This window comes from Callithrix jacchus, chromosome 4 (genome assembly GCF_049354715.1).
Source record: "Callithrix jacchus isolate 240 chromosome 4, calJac240_pri, whole genome shotgun sequence".
Lineage (NCBI taxonomy): Eukaryota > Metazoa > Chordata > Mammalia > Primates > Cebidae > Callithrix > Callithrix jacchus.
Window position 1 is genome coordinate 15,097,139 of NC_133505.1, and position 26,195 is coordinate 15,123,333.

The 26,195-nt window shown below is 37.0% G+C and overlaps 1 protein-coding gene across 11 annotated transcripts in view; it reads left to right on the forward strand.

Moving 5' to 3' along the window:
- Positions 1-26,195, forward strand: part of DTNBP1 (dystrobrevin binding protein 1) — a 161,703-nt gene that overhangs the window by 53,007 nt on the left and 82,501 nt on the right. For 6 of the 11 annotated variants that reach the window (XM_035294859.3, XM_035294853.3, XM_035294846.3 and 3 more), the window contains 2 exons: positions 1,286-1,346; positions 15,108-15,240. In XM_035294859.3, coding sequence (XP_035150750.1) covers positions 15,129-15,240 — 112 coding nt within the window. In that variant the 5' untranslated portion in view covers positions 1,286-1,346; positions 15,108-15,128. The remainder of the gene's footprint in view (positions 1-1,285; positions 1,347-15,107; positions 15,241-26,195) is intronic. The other 5 variants (XM_078368308.1, XM_035294849.3, XM_078368306.1 and 2 more) reach the window with 1 other exon arrangement.

Sequence of the window (26,195 nt, forward strand, 5' to 3'; positions counted from 1 at the left end):
TTGTCTTTCATGACCTCAATACTTTGGAAGGGTACTGGCCAAGACTGGGCATGGTGACTCATGTCTGTAATTTCAGTGCTTTGGGAGGCTGAGGCAGGTGAATCACTTGAGTCCAAGAGGTTGAGGCTGCAGTGAGCTGTGATTACACCATTGCACTCCAGCCTGGACGACAGATTGAGACACTGTCTTAAAAAAAAAAAAAAAAAACCAGACAAAAAACCGTAATGGCCAGTTACGTTTCAAGATATCTGTACTTTGTATTTTTCTGTTTTCTTGTAATAACTGAAAGTTAGTGCTGTTTTGTGAAAAACACTGGAAGAGTAGTGTTGTTTCGTTCCCAGTGCATCACATCAGGAGGCACATGATGTTGCTGTGTCTCATTACTGTTGACATTAATTTTGATCACTTGGTTAAGGATGTGTCTGCCAGGTTTCTCCTCAGTTAACACTGTTTTCTCATGTTTAGTTAATGATTATCCTATGGGAGAGATATTTTGAGACTATGTAAATATCTTGTTTCTATTTGAGCTTTTACCCACTGATTTTATCATTTGTTTAAATTCTTTTTGAAACAATTATTACTATTGTGTTTACCAATTGGAGATTTTTTTTTTTCCTCCTCATTTCTTTTAAAATTGCTAATTGGCGTGGTAGCTCACACCTGTAATCCCAGCACTTTGGGAGGCTGAGGCAGGTGGATCACCTTAGGTCAGAAGTTCAAGACCAGCCTGGCCAATGTGGTGAAACCCCATCTCTACTAAAAATATAAAAATTAGCCAGGCGTGGTGGCACACACCTGTAATCCCAGCTACTCAGGAGGCTGAGGCAGGAGAATCGCTTGAACCTGGGAGGCGGAGGTTGCAGTGAGCCAAGGTTGCACCATTGTACTCCAGCCTGGGTGACAGAGCAAAACTCTGTTTTAAAAAAAAAAATTTTCTAATTGGATTTCTATTGTAAGGAAGAGTTTTTCTCTTCTCTTTCATTGATTTACTTATTCAATTATTTCCATCACCATGGACTCAGAGGGATTTGCTTTATTCTTTGAGTTATAATTCATTACAACCATTATGTATTTTGTTGCTCAAATTGTCACAGATTTGACCACTGGAAGCTCCATGAAGTTGATGTCTGTGTCATTGCAACATGTCACCATTATTTGTTGTGTATTTCCCTTCTGGTGCCACAGGATATTCCACATTTATCTTTAGATAGTATTTCCTTTGAATGTGTGGTTTGCATTTCAAATTATTTTTTGCCTTTTTTTTTTTTTTTTTTTTTTTTTTTAGATATGAGGATACATGGGCCGCACTTCACAGAAGAGCCAAGGAATGTGCAAGTGCTGGAGAGGTAAAGATGTGGCTAATCTTACACTCGTCGTAAAGTTTCCTTTTTCAGTGCTAAATGGTAGTTTTTAAAAATTGAATTTATAATTGCATCAAAATGTTTTGCAGGGTATCTGAAGTTGAATCTAGTCACTGATTATGAAACTCCCTGAATAAAGCACCTTTTTATCATTTCTCTGTCAAGTAATTTAGTTTAGTTGAGGCAGATAATTTATAATTTTTATATTTGTATTCATAGACTCCAGGTTCACTTTTTCATACTTCCTTGTTGGGTTTCAAAGTTATCCCAGCCTCATAAAATGAGCTGGGCAGTTTCCTCTTTTTTCATTCACTACAAGAATTTGTAGAACACTGAAATGGTAGATTTCAGCCAGGGACAGTGGCTCACACCTATAATTCTAGCACGTTGGAAGGCTGAGGTGGAGGATCACTTGAGCTCAGGAGTCCAAGACCAGCCTGGGAAACGTAGTGAAACCCCTATCTTAAATTCTTTTTTTTTTTTTTGCTGGGCATGGCTCACACCTGTAATCCCAGCACTGTGGGAGGCCAAGGTGGGTGGATCACCTGAGGTCAGGAGTTTGAGACCAACTTGGCCAACATGGTGTAACCCCATCTCTACTAAAAATATAAAAATTAGCTCGGTGTGGTGGTGGTTGCCTATAATTCCAGCTACCTGGGAGGCTAAGGCAGGAGAATCACTTGAATCTGGGAGGTGGAGGTTGCAGTAAGCCGAGATCATGCCATTGCACTGCAGCCTGGGCAACAAGGGCGAAACTTCAGCTCCAAAAACTAAAAAAATTAGATGGGTATGGTGGCATGCCTATAGTCCCAACTACTTGGGAGGCTGAGGGGGGAGGATCACTGAGGCCCAGCAGTTGAGGCCACAGTGAGTCATGATTGTGCCACTGCATTCCAGCCTGGGCAACAGATTTCCTGAAATTGGAAAAAAGAAAAGAAAAGAAAAAATTCCTGAAAGTTTTCCTGTAAAACTCTATGGATCTGGTGCTTTCTTGGAAGAAATATTTTAAATCAGTAATACAATTTCTTTAGTGGCTATAAGACTATATGGAATTTGTATTGCTTCTAGGATTGGTTTTGGTAAACATTTCTAGAATTTTGGCATTTCATCTACATTTTCAATTTTTTCTTTTAAGAAACAGGGTCTCAGGGCCGGGCGCGGTGGCTCACGCCTGTAATCCCAGCACTTTGGGAGGCCGAGGCGGGTGGATCATGAGGTCAAGAGATCGAGACCATCCTGGTCAACATGGTGAAACCTTGTCTCTACTAAAAATACAAAAAATTAGCTGGGCATGGTGGCGTGCGCCTATAGTCCCAGCTACTTGGGAGGCTGAGGCAGGAGAATTGCTTGAACCCAGAGGCAGAGGTTGCAGTGAGCCGAGATCGTGCCATTGCACTCCAGTCTGGGTAACGAGCGAAACACTGTCTCAAAAAAATAAAAATAGAAACAGGGTTTCACATTATGTTGCCCAGGCTGGAGTACAGTGGCTGTTCACAGGTGCAATCCCACTACTAATCAGCATAGGAGTTTTGACCTACTTTGTTACTGACCTGGGCCAGTTCACCCCTCCTTAAACAACCTGGTGTTTCCATGCTCCTGGACGTCACCATGTTGGTGCTGAACTTAGTGTAGGCACCCAACTGGCATAGTATGGTATAGCTCAGAACTTCTGGGCTCAACCGATCCTCCTGCCTCAGCATCCCAAATAGCTGGGACTATAAGTGTGTGCCCAGTTAAGTTTTTCTATTTGTCATAGTTTATAAACTTTCATCTTTTTATTCTTTGCTACAGCTGTAGCTATTAATATATTCCCTTTAATTCTTAAAAGTATGTGTATTTTTTTCTTGATCAGTGTCACTAGCAACTTAATGATTTAATTATTAACTAAGTTATTAGTCTTTTGCAAGAACTTTTGGCTGTATTTAGCTTCTATTATATTTTTGTATTCTATTTCATTTACTTCTCTTATCTTTATTACTACTTTTATTCTTTCTCCCAGATGCATTCCATTCTCTTCCCTAACTCTTAAGTTAGATTAACTCACTGATTTTCAACCTTTTTTTCTTTATACAATTTCCCTGTAGGTAGATTTTAGCAAATTCTACAAGTTTATATGTAGTAATTATCATTCACTTCTATTTTTAAATTTACATTTTTTCTTCTTCAAACCATAAAGTATTCATATGGATTTAAAATTTTCAAATATAGTTTTCAAAATTGATTTCTTCTCAAGTAACTTTCAGCTTTATTTGCACTGGAATCAGAGACTACGTTCTACATGACTTCATTTATATGAAACTTGCTGAGATTTGTGTTGGCCCAGTATGCAGTCGATTTTTATGAGTGTTCCAGATATGGTTTAAAAAAATTTATATTCTGTCTTTGCTGGGAGTAGTATTCTGTATTTGTCCCTGAGGCCAAATTTGTGAGTCATGTTAGTCTGACATTCATCTATATCCATACCTACTTAATCTTTTTATTTTTTCTATCACTTATAAAACACGTATTAAAATTTTCTCATTTTGATTGTGGATTTAGCTGTTTTTTCCTGTAATTATATTTGTGCTTTATATATTCTAAGACTTTTACTAGGTATACATAGTTTAGACTATTTTCCTCCTGAGGGAATTGAATCTTATCAAGGATCCTCTTCGTTTTTCGCTTTAAGTGTATTTCACTGATATTAACACATCAGTTTTCTGTGGGTTAGTACTTGTTCAGTATATGTTTTTCCTTCAGTTACAGGCATATCTTTATTTACTGCACTTCATTTATATCGTGCTTTGCAGATGCCACATTTTTTACAAATTGAAGGTTGTAGCATCCCTGCATCAAACAACTCCATCAGTATCATTTCTTCAACAGCATGTGCTCACGTCATGTCTCTGTGTCACATTTTGGTAATTCTGAAAATGTTTCTAGCTTTTTCATCATTATTAATGTGCTATGATGATTTGTGATCAGTGATCTTTCATGTTACTATTGTCATCGTTTTGGGGCACCACAAAGTGCATTCATTTGTAAGATGGTGAATTTAATTAATAAATGTTATGTGTGTTCTGACTGTTCCACCAACAGGCCATTTTTCTCTCCATTCTCAGACCTTCCTATTCCCTGAGATAAAATTCCCTACGATAGCCTCTACATCTTCAAGTAAAAGGAGGAGTCACACATTTCTTACTTGAAAGCAAAAATCAAAAATGATTAAGCTTAATGAGAAAGGAATGTCAAAACCAAAGACAGGCCAAGAGCTAGACCTCTTGCACCAAACAGCCAAATTGTGACTGCAAAGAAAAAGTTATTGAAGAAAATTAAAAATGCTGCTCCTGTGAGCACACGAATGATAAGAAAGCAAAACAGGCTAGACATGATGGCTCACATCTGTAATCTCACTTTGGGAGGCTGAGGTAGGAGGATCACTTGAGCTCAGGAATTTGAGACCAGCCTGGGCAACATAGGGAGACCTCTACCTCTACAAAAAGTTAAAATATTAGCTGGGCATTGTAGCTCACACCTTGTAGTCCCAGCTGCTCGGGTGGGTGGGGTAGAAGGATCTGCTTGAGCCCAGGAGTTTGAGGCTGCAAGTGAGCCATGATGGCACCACTGCACAGCAGCCTGGGTGGCAGAGCAAGACTGTTTCCAATAAATAAATAAATAAATAAATGAAGAAGAAAAAGCAAAAGAGCCTAACAGCCTGATTGCTGATACAGAGGAAGTCTGGCTGGTCTGGATAGAAGATCAAACCAGCCAGAATACTCCCTTAAGCCAAAGCCCAATTTAGAGCAAGGCCCTAACTCTCAGTTCTATAAATGGACTCAGAGAGGTGACAAAGCTGCAGAAGAAAAGTCTGATGACAGCAGAGGTTGGTTCATGAAATTCAAGGAAAGACATCATCTTCATAACATAAAAGTGCAAGGTGAAGGAGCAAGAGCTGATGTAGAAGTGTGAGCAAGTTATCCAGAAGATCTAGCTAAGATTATTGATGAAAGTGGCTACACTGAACCGTTGTATGTATGTATACATACAACGTTTTATGTATATTTCCAAGTATACATAACAGCCTTCTATTGGGAGAAGATGGTTATCTAGGACTTTCATAGTTAGAGAGGAGAAGTTAATTCCTGGCCTCAAAGCTTCAAAGGACAAGCTTACTATTTTGTCAGGAACTAAAGCAGCTGGTGACTTTTAAGCTGAAGCCAACACTTCATTTACCATTCTGAAAATTCTCTGCCCTTGAGAATTATGCTGAATCTACTCTGCCTGTGCTGTATAAATGTAACAACAAAGTCTGGATGACAGCACATCTGTTGATACCATGGTTTCGTGAATATTAATACTTTATGCTTACCATTGGGACCTACTGCTAAGACAAAAATATTCCTTCTCAAATAATAGCACTCATTAACAATGCACATGGTCACCCAAGAGCTCTCAAGGAGATATACAAAGAGATCAAAGTTGTTTTTGTGCCTGCTAACACAACATAGCCTGTGAATTAAGGAGTCATATCAACTTTTAAGTATTGCTTAAGAAATACATTTTATATGGCTATAGCTGCCATAGAAGTTCCTTCAATTGATATGAGCAGAGTAAATTTAAAACCTCCTGGAAAGAATTTAGTATTCTAGATGGCATTACAAAGCACTCATGATTCATGGGAGTAAGTCAAAATACCAACATTAACTGGAATTTTGAAGAAATTGATTTCAACCCTCATTGATGGTTTTGAGGGGTTCAAGACTTCAGTAGAAGTAGTATAAATGCTGTAGACATAGCAAGAGAACTATAAGTGGAGCCTGAAGATGTGACTGAATTGCTGCAATCTCATGATCAAACATGAATGGATGAGGAGTTCACTGACTCCAATTTTTAAAGGAGTTCTACTATGGGTAAAATGTAATAAAACAGCATTGCATGCTACAGAGAAATCTTTTGTGAAAGGAAGAGTCAATAGGTGCAGCAAACTTCATTACTGTCTTATTTCCAGAAATTGCCACACTCACCCCAACTTTCAGTAACCATCACCCTGATCAGTCGGCAGCCATAAACATTAAAAAGAAAAAACCCTCTCAACTAGAAAAAAGGTTATGATTCACTGAAGGCTCAGGTGATAGTTAGCATTTTTTGAGCAATAAGGTATTTTTAAATTAAGGTATTACACTACTTTTTTTTTTTTTTTTTGAGACGGAGTTTTCGCTCTTGTACCCAGGCTGGAGTGCAATGGCGCGATCTCAGCTCACCGCAACCTCTGCCTCCTGGGTTCAGGCAATTCTGCCTCAGCCTCCTGAGTAGCTGGGATTACAGGTACGCACCACCATGCCCAACTAATTTTTTGTATTTTTAGTAGAGACAGGGTTTCACCATGTTGACCACGATGGTCTCGATCTCTTGACTTCGTGATCCACCCGCCTCAGCCTCCCAAAGTGCTGGGATTACAGGCGTGAGCCACCGCGCCCGTCCTACACTGCTTTTTTAAAACATACTTATTAGACAATGATATGGTGTAAACATAACTTTTATAGGCACTAAGAAACCAAAAAAAATTGTGTGACTTGCTTTCTTGCAATATTCACTTTATTGCAGTCTGGAACCAAACTGACAGTATTTTGGTCTGGAACCAAACTGACAGTATTTTTGAGGTATGCCCATATAGTCAATCTTTCTGTGTCCTAATGTTCTAGGTGTGTCTCTTGTAAGCAGCTTATAAACTATTAATAGACTTTTCCTGGTCTTTCAAAATATGCCCTTTAATCATTTTTAAATGTTGAGATTGCAGAGATACTCACATTTACTATCTTATTCTGTTTATCCTGCTTGTTACGTGTTTTCCCCTGGTTTCTTGTCATCTTTTGCATTGACTGAATTCTTTCTGATTGTTCTAGTTTTTTTCTACTAGTTTAGAAGATAAACATTTTCAATTTTTTTTTTTTTTTGAGACAGAGTGTCACTCTGTTACCCAGGCTAGAGTGCAGTGGTGCGATCTCAGCGCATTACAACCTCTGCCCCCTGGGTTCAACTGATTCTCCGGCCTCAGCCTTTCAAGTAGCTGGGACTACAGGCACACACCACACGCCCAGCTAAATTTGGTATTTTTAGTAGAGGTGGGGTTTCACCATGTTAGCTAAGCTGGTCCTGACCTCAGGTGATCCACCCACCTTGGCATCCCAAAGCCCTGGGATTACAGGTGTGAGCCACCGCACCCAACCGGATTCTGTAGCTTCAATGTGAGGCGTCTAGGTATGGATTATTATCTTGCCTGCTTGTTGTACTTTCTGGATCTAAGGATTTAGATATCTCATTTATGGAAAATTCACAGACATTTATCTTTTCCTACATTGTCTTTTCCTCATGCTCTTTCTAGAACTGTTGAGGTTTACTAGATATGTTGGGCTAACTCATGAAACTGCAATTTTACAGATCAAATTTCATCAAATATTGGCAGTCTCACCTGGTTCAACCTAAAGACCTTTTATAATATACTCTGCCTATTAATTCCTCTTTCATATTTTCTATTTTCTTTCTGAGATCCTTTCCATGTACTCTTTGACTCTCTACTTCATTATTTCTTTTTTCAGTGGCCTCAAATTGCCGTTATGTACACCTTTTAGGTTTTTGATTTCAATGACTTTTTAATGTTTGATAGTACCTTCTTCCTTACTCATGTCTAAGTCCATCTTTCACTCTTAAAAGATTTTATATATAACTATTTAATAGTCAATATTCAATAGTGCAATATCTAAAGTCATTTGTGGGTCTAAATCTCACTCTTCAGTTCTGGTGACTCAGACTTTTGGTGGTTTAATTGTGTGTTTGCTAATATTTTGAGGACAAGTAGCCTGATTTAATCTGTAGAAATCTGAGGGGCCTAGGTTTAGAGTTTCATCCTTGGAAAATTTGCATTTATTTTCATTGGGTGTCAAAGAACACAAATCATCTGCAACTCTTTCATTTCTTAACTTAGAGGTTCCTTGATCATGCAGGAAATATAACTGAGAGCCCCACACTCGTATGAGGCCAGTAACACAGTAACAAATCAAGAAAAGAGGCTATGCCAACTTGTTATGAAGACAGACAGGTTTACTTGTTGACTCCTTTAGCCAACAGGCACATTGTTTTCCTCTAGCTTAAGCTTTCACTTGGGGGATGTAGCCACCTCAGAGGCCAAAGAGCTTTATCAAGAGTCTCAGATTCAGATCCCCACAAACAAGGTCTCCTATTCCCACAGATCTCCAAAGCTTTTGTTTTAGTATTTTAATCCCGGCTTCCACATTTTGTTTTGTTTTAATGATCTCATTTCAGTTCCCTGGTCTGTTTGCTGTTGTTGGCCCTTTATGTTTCCCTTACTTTTTGTGAGCTTAATGCCTCTTAAAGAATTTTTAAAAAATACACCCAGTATTTAATGTTTTATAGCTGTAGATCTTTTCAAAGTATCTTTTCTGCCTTACTACCAGAAACCTACATTTTCTTATTCTCGTAAGTTCTAAGAGAAATGCTAGTGTCTACGCTTCATCATATATATTCCTGTGTTGTATGTAACTATTAGAGATTCATTAATTTGGTAAATGGTAAAGAAAATCAGTCTAAATTTATTTCAAGTCAGAATTACAGAAATCATTTCATAAAAAAATAAGGTTTGATTGACATCAACAACACAGAGTATTCGATCTTGGCTAATTACATTTGCCAAGTAATTTAAATTACAAGTCATTAGTGCTTAAATACTTTGTTATCTAAGTGAATTGAGGATGACCCCTGAAATTTAATATTTGTTAGGCAAATTAATAATTTTAGATAGTCTGAGCAAAGTTAAGTTTCTGACCAAATAATAAGGAATTCTTAAATAGTGAGTAGAAAGGGATGTCTGATTTACATAACTCATCAGACTACATAAAACAAATATTCACCTGTCCTTGGAATAAAAGTTATAAATTATCTACTCGTGCATTGTTTTAAAATGTGTATCAAGTTTAAAGCTTTCTTATGTAAATATTAGCCAAAACTTCCTATTGATATTTGCATGGCTTATGAATATTGGATAATAAAAGGCATTCTACCTGAAAGGCATTCTTCAATGTATGTCTGTGGTGGCAAACCAAATCCAGTAATGTATAAAAAACAAAATATGCCAAGTTTATTCTAGGATTAAAAGGTTAATTTGACATTAGAAAATCTTTTACATGCAATTGACTCTTTACTTTTTTTTTTTTTTTTTTGAGACAGAGTCTAGCTCTCACCAGGCTGGAGTGCAGCAGCGCGATCTCAGCTCACTGCAACCTCCACCTCCTGGCTTCAAGAATTCTCCTGCCTCAGCCCCCCCCAGGTAGCTGGGACTACAGGCACATGCCACCACGCCCAGCTCACTGTTTTTGTATTTTTAGTACAGATAGTGTTTCACCACGTTGGCCAGGTTGGTCTCCATCTCTTGACCTTGTGATGCACCTGTCTCGACCTCCCAAAGTGCTGGGATTACAGGCTTGCGCCACCGTTCCCGGCCGCAACTGACTCTTTAATATTAAAAGCAAAAATGATCATCAAATGTAGAAAATACATTTTTTTTTTTTTTTTTTAGACGGTGTTTCGCTCTCGTTACCCAGGCTGGAGTACAATGGTGTGATCTTGGCTCACCGCAACCTCTGCTTCCTGGGTTCAGGCAATTCTCCTACCTCAGCCTCCTGAGTAGCTGGGATTACAGGCATGCACCACCATGCCCAGCTAATTTTTTGTATTTTTAGTAGAGACAGGGTTTCACCATGTTGACCAGGATGGTCTCTATCTCTTGACCTCATGATCCACCCGCTTCAGCCTCCCAAAGTGCTGGAAAATACATTTCACTCAGGGTAAAAAGTTTTGGTAAATCGTTAATGGAAGACAGCTTCTTTATCCTATACCTACCAAAAACCTGCAGTATTTGACTTGCGGTATTTTAATCTTATATTCAACTATCTTGTTAAATTCTCTTATTCTAATACCTTGGATTTGGGGGTACGAGTTTTGGGTAGATGGTAGGTTTTTTCTTCCCTTCTAAGCTGTACAACTTTAAATTTTTCATGTTTTTTATACTGGGTAGAAACTCTAGTATGATGTTGAATAAAAGTAGTTGAAGACCTTGTTCACATTTTGGCTTCATTAGACTTAAATGTGAAAAGGAAAACTACATTTTTTAGAAAATAGTAGAAGAGATTATGTTTCAGATTTTAGAGTGGGAAAGATTTCTTAAGATGTTAAAAAGCACCAACCATAAATAAGTACATCAGTAATTTTTGTCAAAACTTTTGTTCATTAAACAACAGCATGAAAAATTGATTTATAAGACACAGGATAAGTGTTCAGAAAATATGAATAACCCCTACAAACCAATAAAAAGAGGACTAAAATAACCCAGGAGAAAAGTGAGTAAAAGATATCAGCAGGCATATTGCAGAAGATAAAACATTTATGGCCAACACACAGGAAAATGTGTTCAACCTTGCTTGGTATCAAGGAAATGCAAATTGAAAACCCAAGTTTTCACTCAATTGGATTACTGAAAATTTAAGCAGCTTTGAGCTTTCTGTGCAGATGGTCACTATTTGCAGATGACAGTTTTGTTTCATTCCTAGGAAGAAATGTGATGATAAACAACTAGGGAGTGTAAATTGGAACAATCACATTAGAAAAAATGAGTTGGCATTAAGTAGAAGTTAAAAGTTGCACATGCCTTTCAAGCAACAGTTCTGCTGCTGGGAACTGTTCCAGAGCATTGCATTCAACCTGCAGGGGCCGGGGAGGGGGATCTCATTACCCTTGGCCCTGGGAGATGAGGAGATGGATATCTTGGACACATCTGTAATTCATTTGTGAAACTCTTGCACATGTGCACCTTGAGATTTGTACCAGAATATTTGTAGCAAGCTTTGTTTAATCTTTGGACGGTTCCAAAGTCCATCTGCTGGAAAAAATATGGTATTATTCAGAAAATACCATATACAACAGTGAAAATTAGTGAACTACTGTACCTATATGTATCAACGTGGATGAATCCCATGCTAAATGAAGACTGTGTCCTATAGTGGAGCTTTAACAAAAATCATTCTTTTGATTATAAGAAGCATTTCACAATATATACAGGAGAATTTTCTGTAGTATCTGTTATTGAATTTATGCTACTTTAGGATTTTAAATTTTTGTATGATTTGTTATTTTAAAACCCACAACTAATCAAAAGTACTTATGTTGCTTTCCAGAAACAGTACCCAGTCTTAAAAATGAAAGTTTATTTTAAAGGCTTCTGTGATGTATTATTGAGATATATGTACATATTTAAATGTTTGTCTTTAATATGCATAGTATTTAACTTGTTATTTTGTAAATTTATTTTGTCAGACCTGCCCATGTGTCTTTGGTGGGCTTTACCCAAAAAGCATAACCTCCTGGGGCAAATATACTTTTTAACAGTTTTATCTTGTTTAACAAATTATTTTATACCCATCTACTTTAAAGCTAATTGTAACTGTATAGTCTTTGAATTCAGAGCAATAGCTTATAAAACAAGCAGCTGTGATCAAAGGTAGCTTTGTTGTCTAAGCTTTTTTTAAACAAGTGTTTTGATTTTTTTTTCACCCTTAGCAATGTATAAATAAATACCATAAATAGTTAATACTTACGTAGGGCTTACACTCTGAAGGCAGTTTTCTAAAGTTAGACTTTCAGTGTTTTGCCTCTCCTATTATTGTGAAATATTAGCTTGCCTTCAAGTTGAACTCTCAAGATTCATGGTTTTGTTTAACAGTTTGATGTCAAGGCAGTTGAATTTGACTGTTTCACTCTATGCATTCAGGGTGGATTTCCTCTGCTGTGGCAGAAAGCGAACTGAACTTAGTGTTGGAAATCCTGGTTTCTGCTCCTTGCTGCACCAATACATGTTGACCCTGGGTAGATAACATGGTCTCTTTTAGTTTTCTCATCTATAAAATGGCTTAACACTGCTTATTCTGCTTATCAAAGTTGTGTGGAAATCAAGTAAAACGATGTGTTCCTTAAAACTCTGAAGTGTTGAGTTTTATACTAAGTAAGGTCCTATTGTACATCATTGGTGTACCTTTTCTTCATTGGTGTGCTTTTTCTTTCTTCTCCTAACTTCAGTATCTGCCAGAAAGAATTTTGGAATAAAGCACTTGGGTTTGTCTTGCTCCTTTAACTTGATTTTCTGGTGGTGAATCTGGGTTTATTCCGAGTTACTTAGAGGTAGAAAAATTGAACTTCTGGAGACAGCTTTTTTTTTTTTAAATCATTAGGTAAGAAATTACACAAATTAAAATGAATAGGTCACAGTACAGTTTTTCAGAACCTTTTTGCTAAATTTTTTCTTTCCTTCTTCCCTTTATATACCCCTATAGCACAGTCCCTAGTGAGTTGATTAAGGGCATAAGCTTACTGTCAGATTCCCTGGGATGGAATCTAAGTTCATTGTGGCCCTTGAGGAATTAACTTAACATCTGTTACATGTCAATCTTTAAAATCTGTATAATGGAGATTATAATATTGCTTAGTATATAGGGTTGTTGTTTGGTTTAAATGAGATAATATATGCAAATTGCTTAGCACAGGGTCTGGTACCCAGAAAATATTCAGAATGTTTTAGTGTTATTGTATAATTATTGGTAATTTCTGAGAATTTGTTTACCCTTTCATTCTTTCAAAGTGATGGTTTAGTGTTTTCTGATATGGTTTTTCTCTATATGTTGATATTGTATATTTAGAATATAATTTTCAGTTTTATTGCAGGTATGAACTAAACTGTAGTTAAATTTTAATATTTAAATATTGCACTGTAATTTTCAGTAAGAAATGGTTAATATCTAAAAATTATTCTAGCGTTTTCAAATTATTAACCAAAACAGCCCCATAATATAGTAATTATTTGTTTTAGAGTTTAAAATCTGAAGTTAAGAGAATTTATACTAAAGTATAAACAATAAGAAGGCAGGAATTTTTTTTTCTGATTTGTCTGTCATTACGTCTTCAGTACCCAAAATCGTGGTTAGCAAATAGTGGGTGGTCAGTAGAAGTTTGTGGAATACTATAAATGAATCTTGTGAACATATATACTTGTTTCAAGCTTTTGCTTGTTTCCTTGTTGCACTGTAGTTGTTTTTTCGGTATGTTTTAAGCTACTTTTAAAGATCTTTTTAAAGACTGGTTGGCAACAGACATTTTTATGTACACAAAAATAATGAGAAATGCAGTTTGTATGAAACTTGGTGTGGCCTCCCAGCTCAGCTGAGGCTTGAATGTGAGAGATGATGTGTTTATCCTTGCATGGTGGGCTCAGAAACAACAGGGAGATGTGCCATAGCTTAGTTCCTTATTTCAGATGAGAATTCCTACTATAGTGAAATGTACAAACAAAAACAATCTAGTACCACATACAATTTTGTATCTTTGATATGTTCATTCCTCCAAAGTTCTTTTTTAATATTTAAGTGGAACTTAGTAAGAATTGGTTGTATTCAGATTCTAACTCTTAGCCATAATCCTGGCTGGGCATGGTGGCTCTTGCCTGTAATCCTAATACTTTGGGAGGCCGAGATGGGTGGATTGCTTGAGACCTCAAGTTCAAAACCAGCCTGGCCAAAATAGTGAAACCCCGTCTCCACTAAAAATACAAACAGTTAGCTGGGTGTAGTGGCAGACACCTGTAATCCCAGCTATTTGGGAAGCTAAGGCTGGAGAAACGATTGAACCTGGGAGGCAGAGGTTGTAGTGAGCTGTGATCGCGCCACTGCACTGCAGCCTGGGCAACGAGAGCAAAACTTCGTCTCAAAACAAACCCCCTTAATCTTGAGATGTGTATATTGGACATTTTGATTATTCAAATTCATTTTCTTCTGTTATATGATGGATTTTGTCACCTTTATTTTTTATTGTACAGATTATGGAGTTTTTCCCACAGTTATTGCTTATTCATGATGATATTTTCAAAAGATGACCCTTCTTGCTCCTTCTAAATCTTTCTAGGCCCTTGTCCCTCCCACTGGGAGGGACAAAACAAAATTGTAAGACCAAAACAAAATTGTCTGGGACAAACTGTTTTCTGTCATTTTCTTTACAGTCTTTAGGAAAAGAAGTTAGAATTATCTTAGGCTACTCTAGAATTTCACAACCTTGCTGTTAGGAACCCTTTACATCTGATGAATTCCTTGTTACCTTAAATCATTTCCTCTTTTTCTGGAATTCTGGAATTGGCCAGTTTCCTCAAAATTCCTTTATATACTTTATGCAGTAAACATTCCTGTTTAAATGCAAATTGAATCATGGTATATTCTAAATGTATTAGGGAACTTTTCCGTTAAGAGTTCCTTTTATAAAGCCAGGAATTAGATGTTAATTATGTTTTATGTTTGTTTTCTTTTTGGTTGTTAGTGGTAGTTTTTTGTTTTATTTTTTTCTAGATTTGGATTTTCAAATACATGGTCTGCTTAAAACAGGGTATACTTAGAAGTGACTTGTAAAGCCATTTTTAAACTTTCTCTTTGGGTTAAGATGCACTGATAGAAACAGTAATTTCAGGTCTCCTGCACTGAATGTTAAGTTGGTTTTTTTTTTTTTTTTTTAGAAAACAAAACAACTTAAGTCTCTTTTAGAATGTACTGTAATCTCTCCAGAGTAGAGGGGTTGTTAAAGATAACACTACATCTCATTACGTTAACTATACTTTCTTTGTGCCTAAAACCTGGTTTTATCCCCTCCCCCCCGCATGTGCTGCAGCTGGTGGATAGTGAGGTGGTCATGCTTTCTGCACACTGGGAGAAGAAAAAGACAAGCCTTGTGGAGTTGCAGGAGCAGCTCCAGCAGCTCCCAGCTTTAATCGCAGACTTAGAATCCATGACGGCAAATCTGAGTAAGTCCGATGTTTTTATCTGTACTTTTAGGAATTAAAACAACTCGGGCAGGGTTTGGTGTGATTTCAAAACCTTTTAGGAACACATGAAGTTCTGGGTTAACAGGATTTTTGGGAAAATAATGATTTCCAGTTAATTTAATATTCTGATTGGTTGAGGATTAGACAGAAAATGATGTCAAGTGCAGAAATTATTTCTGACTGTTTGTGCCTCGGATCAGCTCAGAACACATAATTATAATTTGGTTGATTCTTAAAGTGACTCCAGGTTGTCTTTGTTGACATTTGGTCTCTGTTCAAAATCATACATGTAGAAAATGGCTTAGGCGACTTTGTCCTGACTGCAGGATGTACTCCAGAAATTGTTGCTTTTCAAATTTAGATCTGCCAGACCTTTTATGTTTTGTAGTATATATCTTTTTTTCCTCAATTGAATTAAAAATCAAACAAATCTGGTTAAATGAGGGTACTTGTGCTGGGTGTGATGGCGTGTGCCTGCAGTTGGAGCTATCCTGGAGACTGAGGCAGGAGGATTGCTTGAGCCCAGGAGTTTGAATCCAGCCCATAGTGAGACTTTGTCGCAAACAACAGCAACAATGACGAGAGTAAATAAGGGCACCTGTTTGACTAAATTTGTATTCTGGAAATTTTTTGTGTGTGCTTGTTTTCATTTGGATGGATTATATTGGTATTCTTTTTTCTTGGGTTTGTATTCAGAAAATTATCTTTTATGTTTGATGATGCCACATATGAGGATAATATTGTAGCTTACTATTTTCTAATCAAGCTAAAGATCTTAGTAAAGTAGGAGTAGGAGCTATCTGTATGGGAAATAAATTTTTTTTTTTTTTTTTTTTTGAGACAGAGTTTCGCTCTTGTTACCCAGGCTGGAGTGCAATGGCGCAATCTCAGCTCACCGCAACCTCCGCCTCCTGGGTTCAGGCAGTTCTCCTTCCTCAGCCTCCTGAGTAGCTGGGAATACAGGCACGCGCCACCATGTCCAGCTAATTTTTTGTATTTTTAGTAGAGACGGGGTTTCACCATGTTGACCAGGATGGTCTTGATCTCTTGACCTTGTGATACACCCGCCTTGGCCTCCCAAAGTGCTGGGATTACAGGCTTGAGCCACCATGCCCGGCCCGGGAAATAAAGTTTTTGAGCTAATAACCTGTTTTAGTCTTTAGGTGAGAAGCTAAAGATACCCTATCATCTCCTCCTATTTTCAATATTGCCTCATTCAAAGCAAAACAAGACTGATTTACAAGACAATTCGCAAATCATAAAAGAGTTTTTGGTGTGTGAACAAAATAGATGCACAGTATTTGGAGTGCTGTTGCTGATAACAGTAGCTAGCGTTTATAGCACCTACTCTGTGTCAGTGCTTATTAGATGCTTTACAGATACTGTCTAATCCTCATAAGAATCCCACAAAAGTAGCTTTTATTATTCCCAATTTACATATAAACTAAGGCTTGGAGAGGTTGCAACTTGCTCAGGATCACAGAATTTATAAATGCATCTAGTATCCCAACCACATTGGTGATATCCTCAATGGGTGATGAGGCAGTAAGATGAGAGCTCTCAGGAGGTCTCTATGAACTGTATTCTTCAAATCCCCTGGCTGTTGTCATGCCTTTCAGGGTCAGTGTTTTGTTCTTTCTGAAGGCAGGACATGGAAGAGAGATTCTAGGTCTTAGAGAAATGTAAAGTGGCTGGAGTTGCCCTCTGCATGGCTTCCCTCTTACAGGTATAGCAGTGGTCCTTCCTAAGCCTTGGACATAGCCTTTAAGATGTTTGGAATATTCTTAGCCACTTTCTTTCAGCTCATCTTCCTGTTTATCTCTTTGAGTTACTTTTCACTGGTTATATGTTTCTTTGCAGACATATTCTCTCATGATAACCTCTTGTATTTCCCCAGCTAAGTAAATGTGTTTACAGATAGTTGTTTGCTTAATACCACTCTGTTGAATAAATGCATTCTGCCACAATTCTAATTATTTTCGTAGTCAATTCCATTTAGGAAACGCAGTCTCTGTAAGTCTTTTGTAGAATATATTGTGTGTTCACTCCCAATTAGGATTCTAATATCCTGAAAAGTGTTTAATGTTTAGTGATACATGAACTTATTCTTCAGAAACTACATTTTGGTTTTTTAAATGCACAAGATATGTCTTCCAAATGTTCACTTGAATCCTCTCTTTTTTAGTAATCTGAGAACATCTAACACTAAAGACAAATTGAAGCTGAAAGATTCTCTGATAATACTGTTCTGGTTAGATAGTCACTTCTTAATTAATTTGAGTCATTTTTTCCCTCTCGTCTGATATTGAGCTCTTTTTCTAGAGTTAATTCAGTTGTCTTGAAGATCTGTCTGGTTGGTTATTTTTTGCATATATTGCCAGTCTAAATTACCTATTAGCATTTAAATACATGCTTCCTTTGGGTTTTAATCTATTGCTGTTATTTGCCTCATATTTATAATTAATAATGAATGGCTGTGGAAGATAGCATATCAAAACTTGGAATTTTAGAGACCTAGTTAGTATTTGTTGACCTAGATTAAGCCCAGAGAGAGATGTTTGAAAATCATGAGGCTTTTAGTTAAGCAATTTAAGCTTTGTAGAGTCAGTGCTGATATTCTTTACAGTAGGAAAACAAACACTTTGAAGCCAAATTTGATGGAGTGAATTTTGTAAACATATATCTGCACCATTAATGTACTTTATGAATTCATTCTGATGCATTTATGTATAATTCTTAGATTTTGGGAACATTTAGTGTTTTAAATTCTCATTCATTAACTAGGTTCTCACTCTCTCTCTCTCTCTTTTTTTGGAGCCTCAGAATATCTCCTATTATCACCTAAATAGCTTGACATAATATTGCAAGCTTAAATAGTTAATAATGAAAAATAAAAACAAATGGAGAAGAAAGTAGTAACCAATTATATTTAGTCACAGGATTCCCCTAGCTCCTTTGAACTTTTTATCCTTGCACTGTCAGATATAACTCCATTTCCTGTCAGTCCCTCCATTTTCTGGGCAGCTTCACTCTTTTGGTCTACTTTGCTCTCTAGAGGGTCTGCTTTTATTGAAGGGTAAAGGATTTATCTTATGTGAGCCATTTGGACTTTTGACGATGTGTTCAGCTGTGTTATCCCATGGCTTCATTGATACGACTCCTGGTTACCTAGCCCCTTGGAAATTGTTAAGTTACAACAGATGATCCATTCATGTTGGTTTCATTCCAGCTTATAAAAGCCTGTTTAATTGATACTGATAAGGTTTGTCGTTTTAAAAATAAAGGTATGCTGGGAACTGGAAAAACAAGGGCTATGAACTTACGGATCTGGATTTGGTTCCCAATCCTACAACTTGCTCACTTTAAGAACAGTGTAGATTTCTCAGCGGCTCTAAGCTTTAGTTTTCTTGTCTGCAAGATGACCATGAGCATACCTGTCTGGATTAAATCAGATAACAAACGTAACCACTTAGCATAGTGCCTGGTACATACTGGGCATCTGCCATGCACCATGCACTGTGTGCAGGCTCTGGACACACAGGAGTGAACAAGGCTGGGCACCTGCCATCAAGATGCCGACGTTCTAGTCGGGGCCTCTCTAGCCTTTGTGAATTTACAAAACCATTATTCTGTGACAGGAGAGTTTAGATGGATGTTATGCAAATAAGCCTGTACTGCAAAACAGTTTAGAATGCAAAACCACAACATTCAGTGTGGTGATATTAGTATTCTATACATTGCAAGTGTGTAAGCATACAATGAAATGTTTTTATCCAGATTCTTTGCACTTATTCTGTAGAAAACCACAGCGTTTCTTTGTCATAAAACTGGAAAAATGTTTGAAAAGATATACTGAGTTCTCTTGGACTTCCACTAGAGGGTAGTATAATCCTATTCCTTTATTCAAGTTCAAAATGTTAAGTTTTGTCTTTGAATTTTCTCTATCTCCTAGCTTATTTTATATGACCTATTGAAAAAGACTGTTCCTTCATCTAGAACAGAAGATTCTGTGTTTTGTTTTTGGTTTAAAATTTTTATTTCTTTTTTAGAAACAGGGTCTCACTCTTGTCTAAGCTGTATCATAGCTCACCACAGCCTCAAACTATTCCTGGACTCAAGAGATCTTCCTGCCTCAACCTCCCAAAGCTCTGGCATTACAGGATTGAGCTACTGTACCAGGCAGAAGATTCTGTTAATTCTTAGATAACAACTCTTAGATATAAGAGAATGGCAGCCATATTACTGAGTGTGTCTTTTTCTTTTGAGTTGACCAACTAGCCTGATACAATATAGTTTTGTTTTCTTTGGTACAGAATTTGAGAGGGCATCTAACAGAGATGATCATAACCCTGTTAGTTTTTCATGAACTAGATTATTTTATGTCCAGGTTACTTTCTGAGGTTAGACCCTTCAAGAGGCACATTAACTGTCTTAGACACCTCTTAGGCTGCTACATAGATCTCATTTGTTCCATAATGGCTTTTGGAAGTTAATGCACCTCTTAAAGTTTCCTTATGCATACCATCATGACCTTATTGCCTTTTAGTACACGAAAGTGTAACATAAGCATTTGAAGACTCTTCTGGTCTTTCAGTACCTGGCCTCTATGACTTACGGGTTTACAGCCAAAGGAGATTTATTTGTTGCATGATGCTAATTATTTTGTTAGAAAAGAACTCATTAAGTGGGAAGTAATTAATTTTAGTGTGCTGCTTCATTCTTCATATATCAGTGGTTACACTACAGATAATGTGTATTTGAAACAAATGACACAAAGAAAAATTCCAAACAGAATTGCTCTTCCTCTGGGACAGCCTTCTCACAAAGATTTGTGAAGCTCTTTCCTGCACAGCTGTCAAGCATTCCCAGATGGCTTTTCACGGTAAAATTCCACCTATCTTTTCCACTGATCACTAAATGAGACATATGCTGTTGTTATAGCGAGCAAAAGGGTGAGGCTTGAGCTTCCTGTAAAGGTACATTTGTGTCCATGGAGGCCTGCTAGTGTTTTATGTATGTGCATCCTAAGTTGGTTACCAAATGTACTCATATATGCAACTTGTTTTTCAACAGGAAATGTGCAGGCTGTGACAGGGAAATTAAATTTCTGCCAACTTAAATTAAACATAAAATATCCAGATTACACATTATATATGTACTTATATGAAGAGCTTTTTAAGTTTTTAATATAAGGGGGAGAACATTTACTTTTTAATACAATTCTTTTATATTTTATTACCGATTTCAAATCTGTTAAGTGTTTAAAAAGAAGTGATAAAAATTTTCCATTTTAAGTCACTGACAATGTGACATGTTCTAATTTACTGCTAATAAAGTATCGTGTTGTTTAATGTTTCCTAAGTTCTCTGCTCATGTTTAATTTATTCTTTTACAAAATTTGGCATAATGTCTTATTATTTAAACTACATGACCATGAATAGATTTGCCTTCTTGGTTATTTTCCGTGTTAGAGTAATAGAATCATTCTATTGCCAGAAATTATTTCTTATTGAATTCATTGGACATGTTATTAGGGGATAGCAAAGAAGCAAAAATACAATCTGCACCTTTAAGACCCATACTGATTGCTGAGAGAGGTTAGAGTATACAACTGGCTGTGTGATATCAGTCAGAATGTGAGTCCTGTGTGAGGCTCAAAGGTCTGTGGAAGCAGAGAAGAGAAAGGGAGCCTGTGGGAGGACAGGCTGCCACTGGCCTGTGCCTGGAAAGACAAGCTGGGGTTAGGGACAGGCAGAGGCGAGGAGGAGGAGGCAGCAGGACGCATCTTGTTTTGCAGTAATGTAGAATATGTGAAGGAAAGAAGTGAAATAAATGCAGTTTGTGGCCAGAGAGCAGTCGGTCTCTGAATGATAAGGGGTTTAACTTAAAAGGGCTCAGGAGCCTATAAAGCTTTTTAAAGGGGAGAACATAAATATGAATTTGGTGTTAGCAGTAAAATGACCACTGACCGTTCCAAGCATTTTAGTCTTAATTTGTCATTCAGCACAAGAGCATGATGCCATCCTATTCAGAAGGATGTACAGTTTGCTTCTCATTAGGATTTCCAGGGTGCTAAACCACTCACACGTTTTCATCTGGTCCCCACGTTATTAACAAAAGAGTGACTAGGGCAGCAAGTACAATTTGTACATTGGAGAGAATTTCTATCCATGAGAAATTAATTGGCCTGCCTAGAGATCAACCTCATTTAAGTTCCTGGCCTCATTAGCTCTGTAGTCAACCAACAGAGCTAGAATCTAAATAGAAATTGCCATCTGTCCAGATAAAGATTAAAAAGGTAAAAAGAACATCCACGTTTTCCAGCATAGACTAATTGTTGGCTCCATTACATAGTTTCTGTTCAGAAAAATCATTTGAAATGTAATTTCTTTTACCTATAGGAGATCTTAAGAATATAGCCTGGAAAATAATTTGCGGGTATGTAAGTTTGTAAGGTAAAAATTCAGATGTTGTTGACATTTTGATCTAATACATCCCTAGATCTTATTTACATCATGATCATTAGTGGTCAATGAAATTATTAGTTTTAATGGCTTTTATTGAATATAAAAATTAGCTAATCTGTAAAAATTCTCTTTATTTTTTTATATTCAAACATTAATTATTTACTAGCTGTCAAGTATTAAGTTTAGGTACTTTGGCTCATTTAATCCTTTTAACAGCTTTGCAAGATGTGTGTTGTTAACTCTCTCTTCACAGACGAGGTATCACATTGCATCTCATCTGGCAGGAGCAGAGCTGAATTTTTAAGCTTGTGCTTCAAAGCTTAGCTCTTAACCTGTCCCCCATATGCTAAGGATACATGCATGATACTGAATGCACCAAGTAGCTTAGAGTTAAATGGAGTCTATATTAAATTTAACTATTCTAGTTTTTATCACTAATCAAAATGAAACAGCCTTTTAAATAATCATATTAGCTATGATAATCTTTTGTACATTTTAAGACCTTGTCAGACTAGTTATAACAGAATGAGTTGAATATTGCTTCTTTAGTGCTAGGAGTACTAGCTCCCAAGCTGAATATCCTAATCGGTTTTTCATTTAATAAAACAAAAAACAGGCCGGGCGCGGTGGCTCAAGCCTGTAATCCCAGCACTTTGGGAGGCCGAGGCGGGTGGATCACGAGGTTAAGAGATCGAGACCATCCTGGTCAACATGGTGAAACCCCGTCTCTACTAAAAATTACAAAAAATTAGCTGGGCATGGTGGCGCGTGCCTGTAATCCCAGCTACTCAGGAGGCTGAGGCAGGAGAATTGCCTGAACCCAGGGGGCGGAGGTTGCGGTGAGCTGAGATTGCGCCATTGCACTCCAGCCTGGGTAACAAGAGCGAAACTCCGTCTCAAAAAAAAAAATAAATAAATAAAATAAATAAATAAAACAAAAAACAGTGTAGGCTGGGTGTGGTGGCCCATGGCTGTAATTCCAGCACTTTGGGAGGCCAAGGCAGGAGGATCGCTCAGGCCCAGGAGTTCAAGATCAGCTGGGTCATAGCAAGGCCTCATCTGTACCAAAAAAGTGTGTGTGTGTGTGTGTGTGTGTGTGTGTGTGTGTGTATATGTGGATGTGTGTGTGCGTATGTGTATGGCAGTACATCATTTTGCCCAATTGCCCTGTACAAACTCCTTATGTTCTATTTATGACATTCTTAAAAATTGTAAATATAATTGTTCGTTGGCTAAAATTTAGATTTTACAAATTGTTTCATTTAAGCGTTCCATAATCACATATAGCAGGTGTTGTATGTGGCCACTGAAACTAAATTCAAAACTTCTATGAACTACGTTATTATTAGCCTTTTTTAGATTTACCAGGGGTTTACAGTGATGTATTAGTGATAAAAGTCAGTACCTAACATATTTGAAGAAAACTGCTAAACTACTTGTCATATTTTCACCTTTGAATAAAATTTTATTCCCCTCCCCCCAAATTCATGTTTTTAAGCCTTACACCCTACCAGAGAGAAGAGGCAGTTTTTATAAGCCCAAATATTTAGTAAAAATTTAGGATATTAGAAAGTGTCAAAAAAAAAAAAAAAAAGGAGTAAGACCTGCTGTTTGATAGCACAGTAGGGTGACTGTGGTTAATAATAATTTCATCATATCTTTTTAAATAACTTAATGTAATTGGATTATTTGTAATTCAAAGGATAAATGCTTGAGAAGAGGATAAAAAAGAAACGTCAGTACTTTTGGATTATTTAATAGCTGTTTGGATCAAATAAAGATTAATTAAAAATCAAATCTTTTTTTTATTACTAAAAATTCATCCTTTATTAATATTTCTTTTTTACTTAATATTCTTTTCAGTTCCAAGATCCCATTCAGGAGACCACATTAAATTTAGTCATCTTGTCTTGTTAGGCTCCTCTTGACCCTGACAGTTTTTCACACGTTTTTTTTTGTTTTTGATGACCATGACCACTTTTTGAGACCTGGTGATCAGATTATTTTGTAGACTGTCCCTCAGTTGCAGACTGAGTATTTTGTATATTTTGGATATCAGTCCTTTATCAGGTATGTTCTACAAAGGTTTTCTCCCAGTTTCTGCATTGTCTTTTCTTTTAAAAAGTTTTTAAGTATTTACATGTTTATTTTTTGCTTTTATTATTTTAATTGACACATAATTGTGTATATTTATAGGGCACAGTGTGATTTTTGATACAGGTACATAATTTGTAATAGTAAAATCAAGATAGTGAGCATATCCATCTCCCCAAACATCATTTTTTTTGTTTTGGGAACATTCAAAATCCATTCTTTTGCTATTTGAACAAATACAATAAATTGTTGTACTCTCCCTACAGTACTACAGAATGCTAGAACTTATTCTTCCTATGTCACTGTAAATTTGTATCTGTTAACCAACCTTTGGCCACTGCTCACCTCCCCCAGCATCCTCTAGTAAGCATTATTCTACCCTCTACTTCCCTGGGATCAACATTTTTAGCTTCCACATATGGGTGAAACATGCAGCATTTTTTTTTTAGGTTTGCAGAGAGCAATTTATTAGGCAGAGAGAGAGAAAGAAAGAGGAGAGACAGCTCCCATGCTGCCATGGGAGGGGATCCAAAGAAGGAGTTCCAATATGCAGCATTTATCTTTCTGTGCCAGGCTTATTTCACTTAACATAACATCCTGTGAATGACAGAACTTAAATCTTTTTTATGGCTGAATAGTATTATGTTGTTTGTATGTAACATATTTTCTTTATTCATCCATTGGTGGACACTTAGGTTGAATTCATATCTTAGCTATTGTGTATAGACCTGTAGTGAACATGAGAGTACAGAAAACACTTCAGTACACTGATTTCCTTTCCCTTGGCTGTGTCTCCAATAGTAGTGGGACTGCTGGTCACCTGGTCATTCTACTTTTGTTTTTTGTTTTTGTTTGTTTTAGGATGGAGCAATAGTTTATTTTTATACACTTTGACAAGGAGGTTTTCCATAAACAACCTTTCCAGTGGAGAACAGAGAACATGAAAATCGGCCTCCAGATATCAGTAGCTGTGTCTGCTTAGGGCCGAGGCTCCCCCTTGCCCATGTGGTAAGGTGGAGGGGTGGACTTCCCTTCCTTCATCAGTTTTTCCCGTTGCCTCCAGATGGTATCCATACGTTTCATTGTTTTTTTCCAAAGTATACACTCTATGAAATTATCATATTTCATCTTGCACTCTTTCTCTACCCGGTTAGTACCGATTCCATGTGCACATTTTATCCATTCTTTTTCAAAAGTACGGCATCGAGCATGAAACTTTTAGGGCTGTTCAGCACTTTGGATTGTTCACCACCAATGTAGGTTAATGCTGAACCTTTTCTGCACGTCCAAGAAAGGCATGGTGATCCGATTCTCGTGCCCTTGTCTCTTCTCTCTACTTTTGTTTTTTTAAGGAACTTCCATACTGTTTTCTGTAATGGCTATACTAATTTAAATTCCCACCAACAGTATGTGAGAACTCCCCTTTCTCTGCGTCCTTGCCGGCATTTGTTATTTTTTTGGTCTTTTCAGTAATAGATTTTCTTTTCTTTTTTTAGTTTTAGGGGGTATATGTGCTTGTTTGTTGCATGGCTGTATTGCATATTGGAGGAGATGGGGCTTGTAGGGTATTCAGTACCCAAATAGTGAACATTGTACCCAGTAGGTAATTTTTCAGTCTTTGTCCCTTCCCAACCCTTCCCCTCTTTTGGAATCCCTAGTGCCTGTTATTTCCATCTGGCAATAGCTATTCGAACTAGGGTGAGATGATATCTCATTGTGGTTTTGATTTGAATTTCCCTTGTAATTAGTGATGTTGAACGTTTTTCCATATACCTGTTGGCCATTCGTGTACCTTCTTTTGAGAGATGTCTATTCAGTTCATTTTCCCGTTTTTTAATAGGATTTTGTTTTTATTTTTATTTTTTTCTGTTGAATTGTTTGGCTTCCTTGTATAAGAATTTCTTGGGAATTTAAATTAGTAGGGCCAGTATGGAAAACAGTATGGAGGTTCCTCCGAAACAAAACAAAAATAGAACACCGTGTGGTCAGCAGTCCCACCACTAAGGATATATCCAAAGGAAAGTGTATTAATCCCTTGTGGGATGAGTAACTTGCAGGTATTTTCTCTCATTTTGCTGGTTGTCTTTTCAGTCTTGATTTTTTTTCCAGGCAAAAGCTTTTTAGTTTGATATAATCCAGTTTGTCTGTTTTTGCTTTTGTTGCTTGTGCCTTTGACGTCTTCTCAATAAAATCTTTGTCCAAACCAATGTTCTGAAACGTTTCCCCTGTGTTTTCTTTTAGCAGTTTCATGGTTTCAGCTCTTATATTTAAGTCTTTAATCCAACAGGAGTTAATTTTTTTATAGGGTGAAAGAAAAGAGTCCAGTTTCATTCTTCTCCGTATGGATATTTACTTATTCAAGCATCACTTATT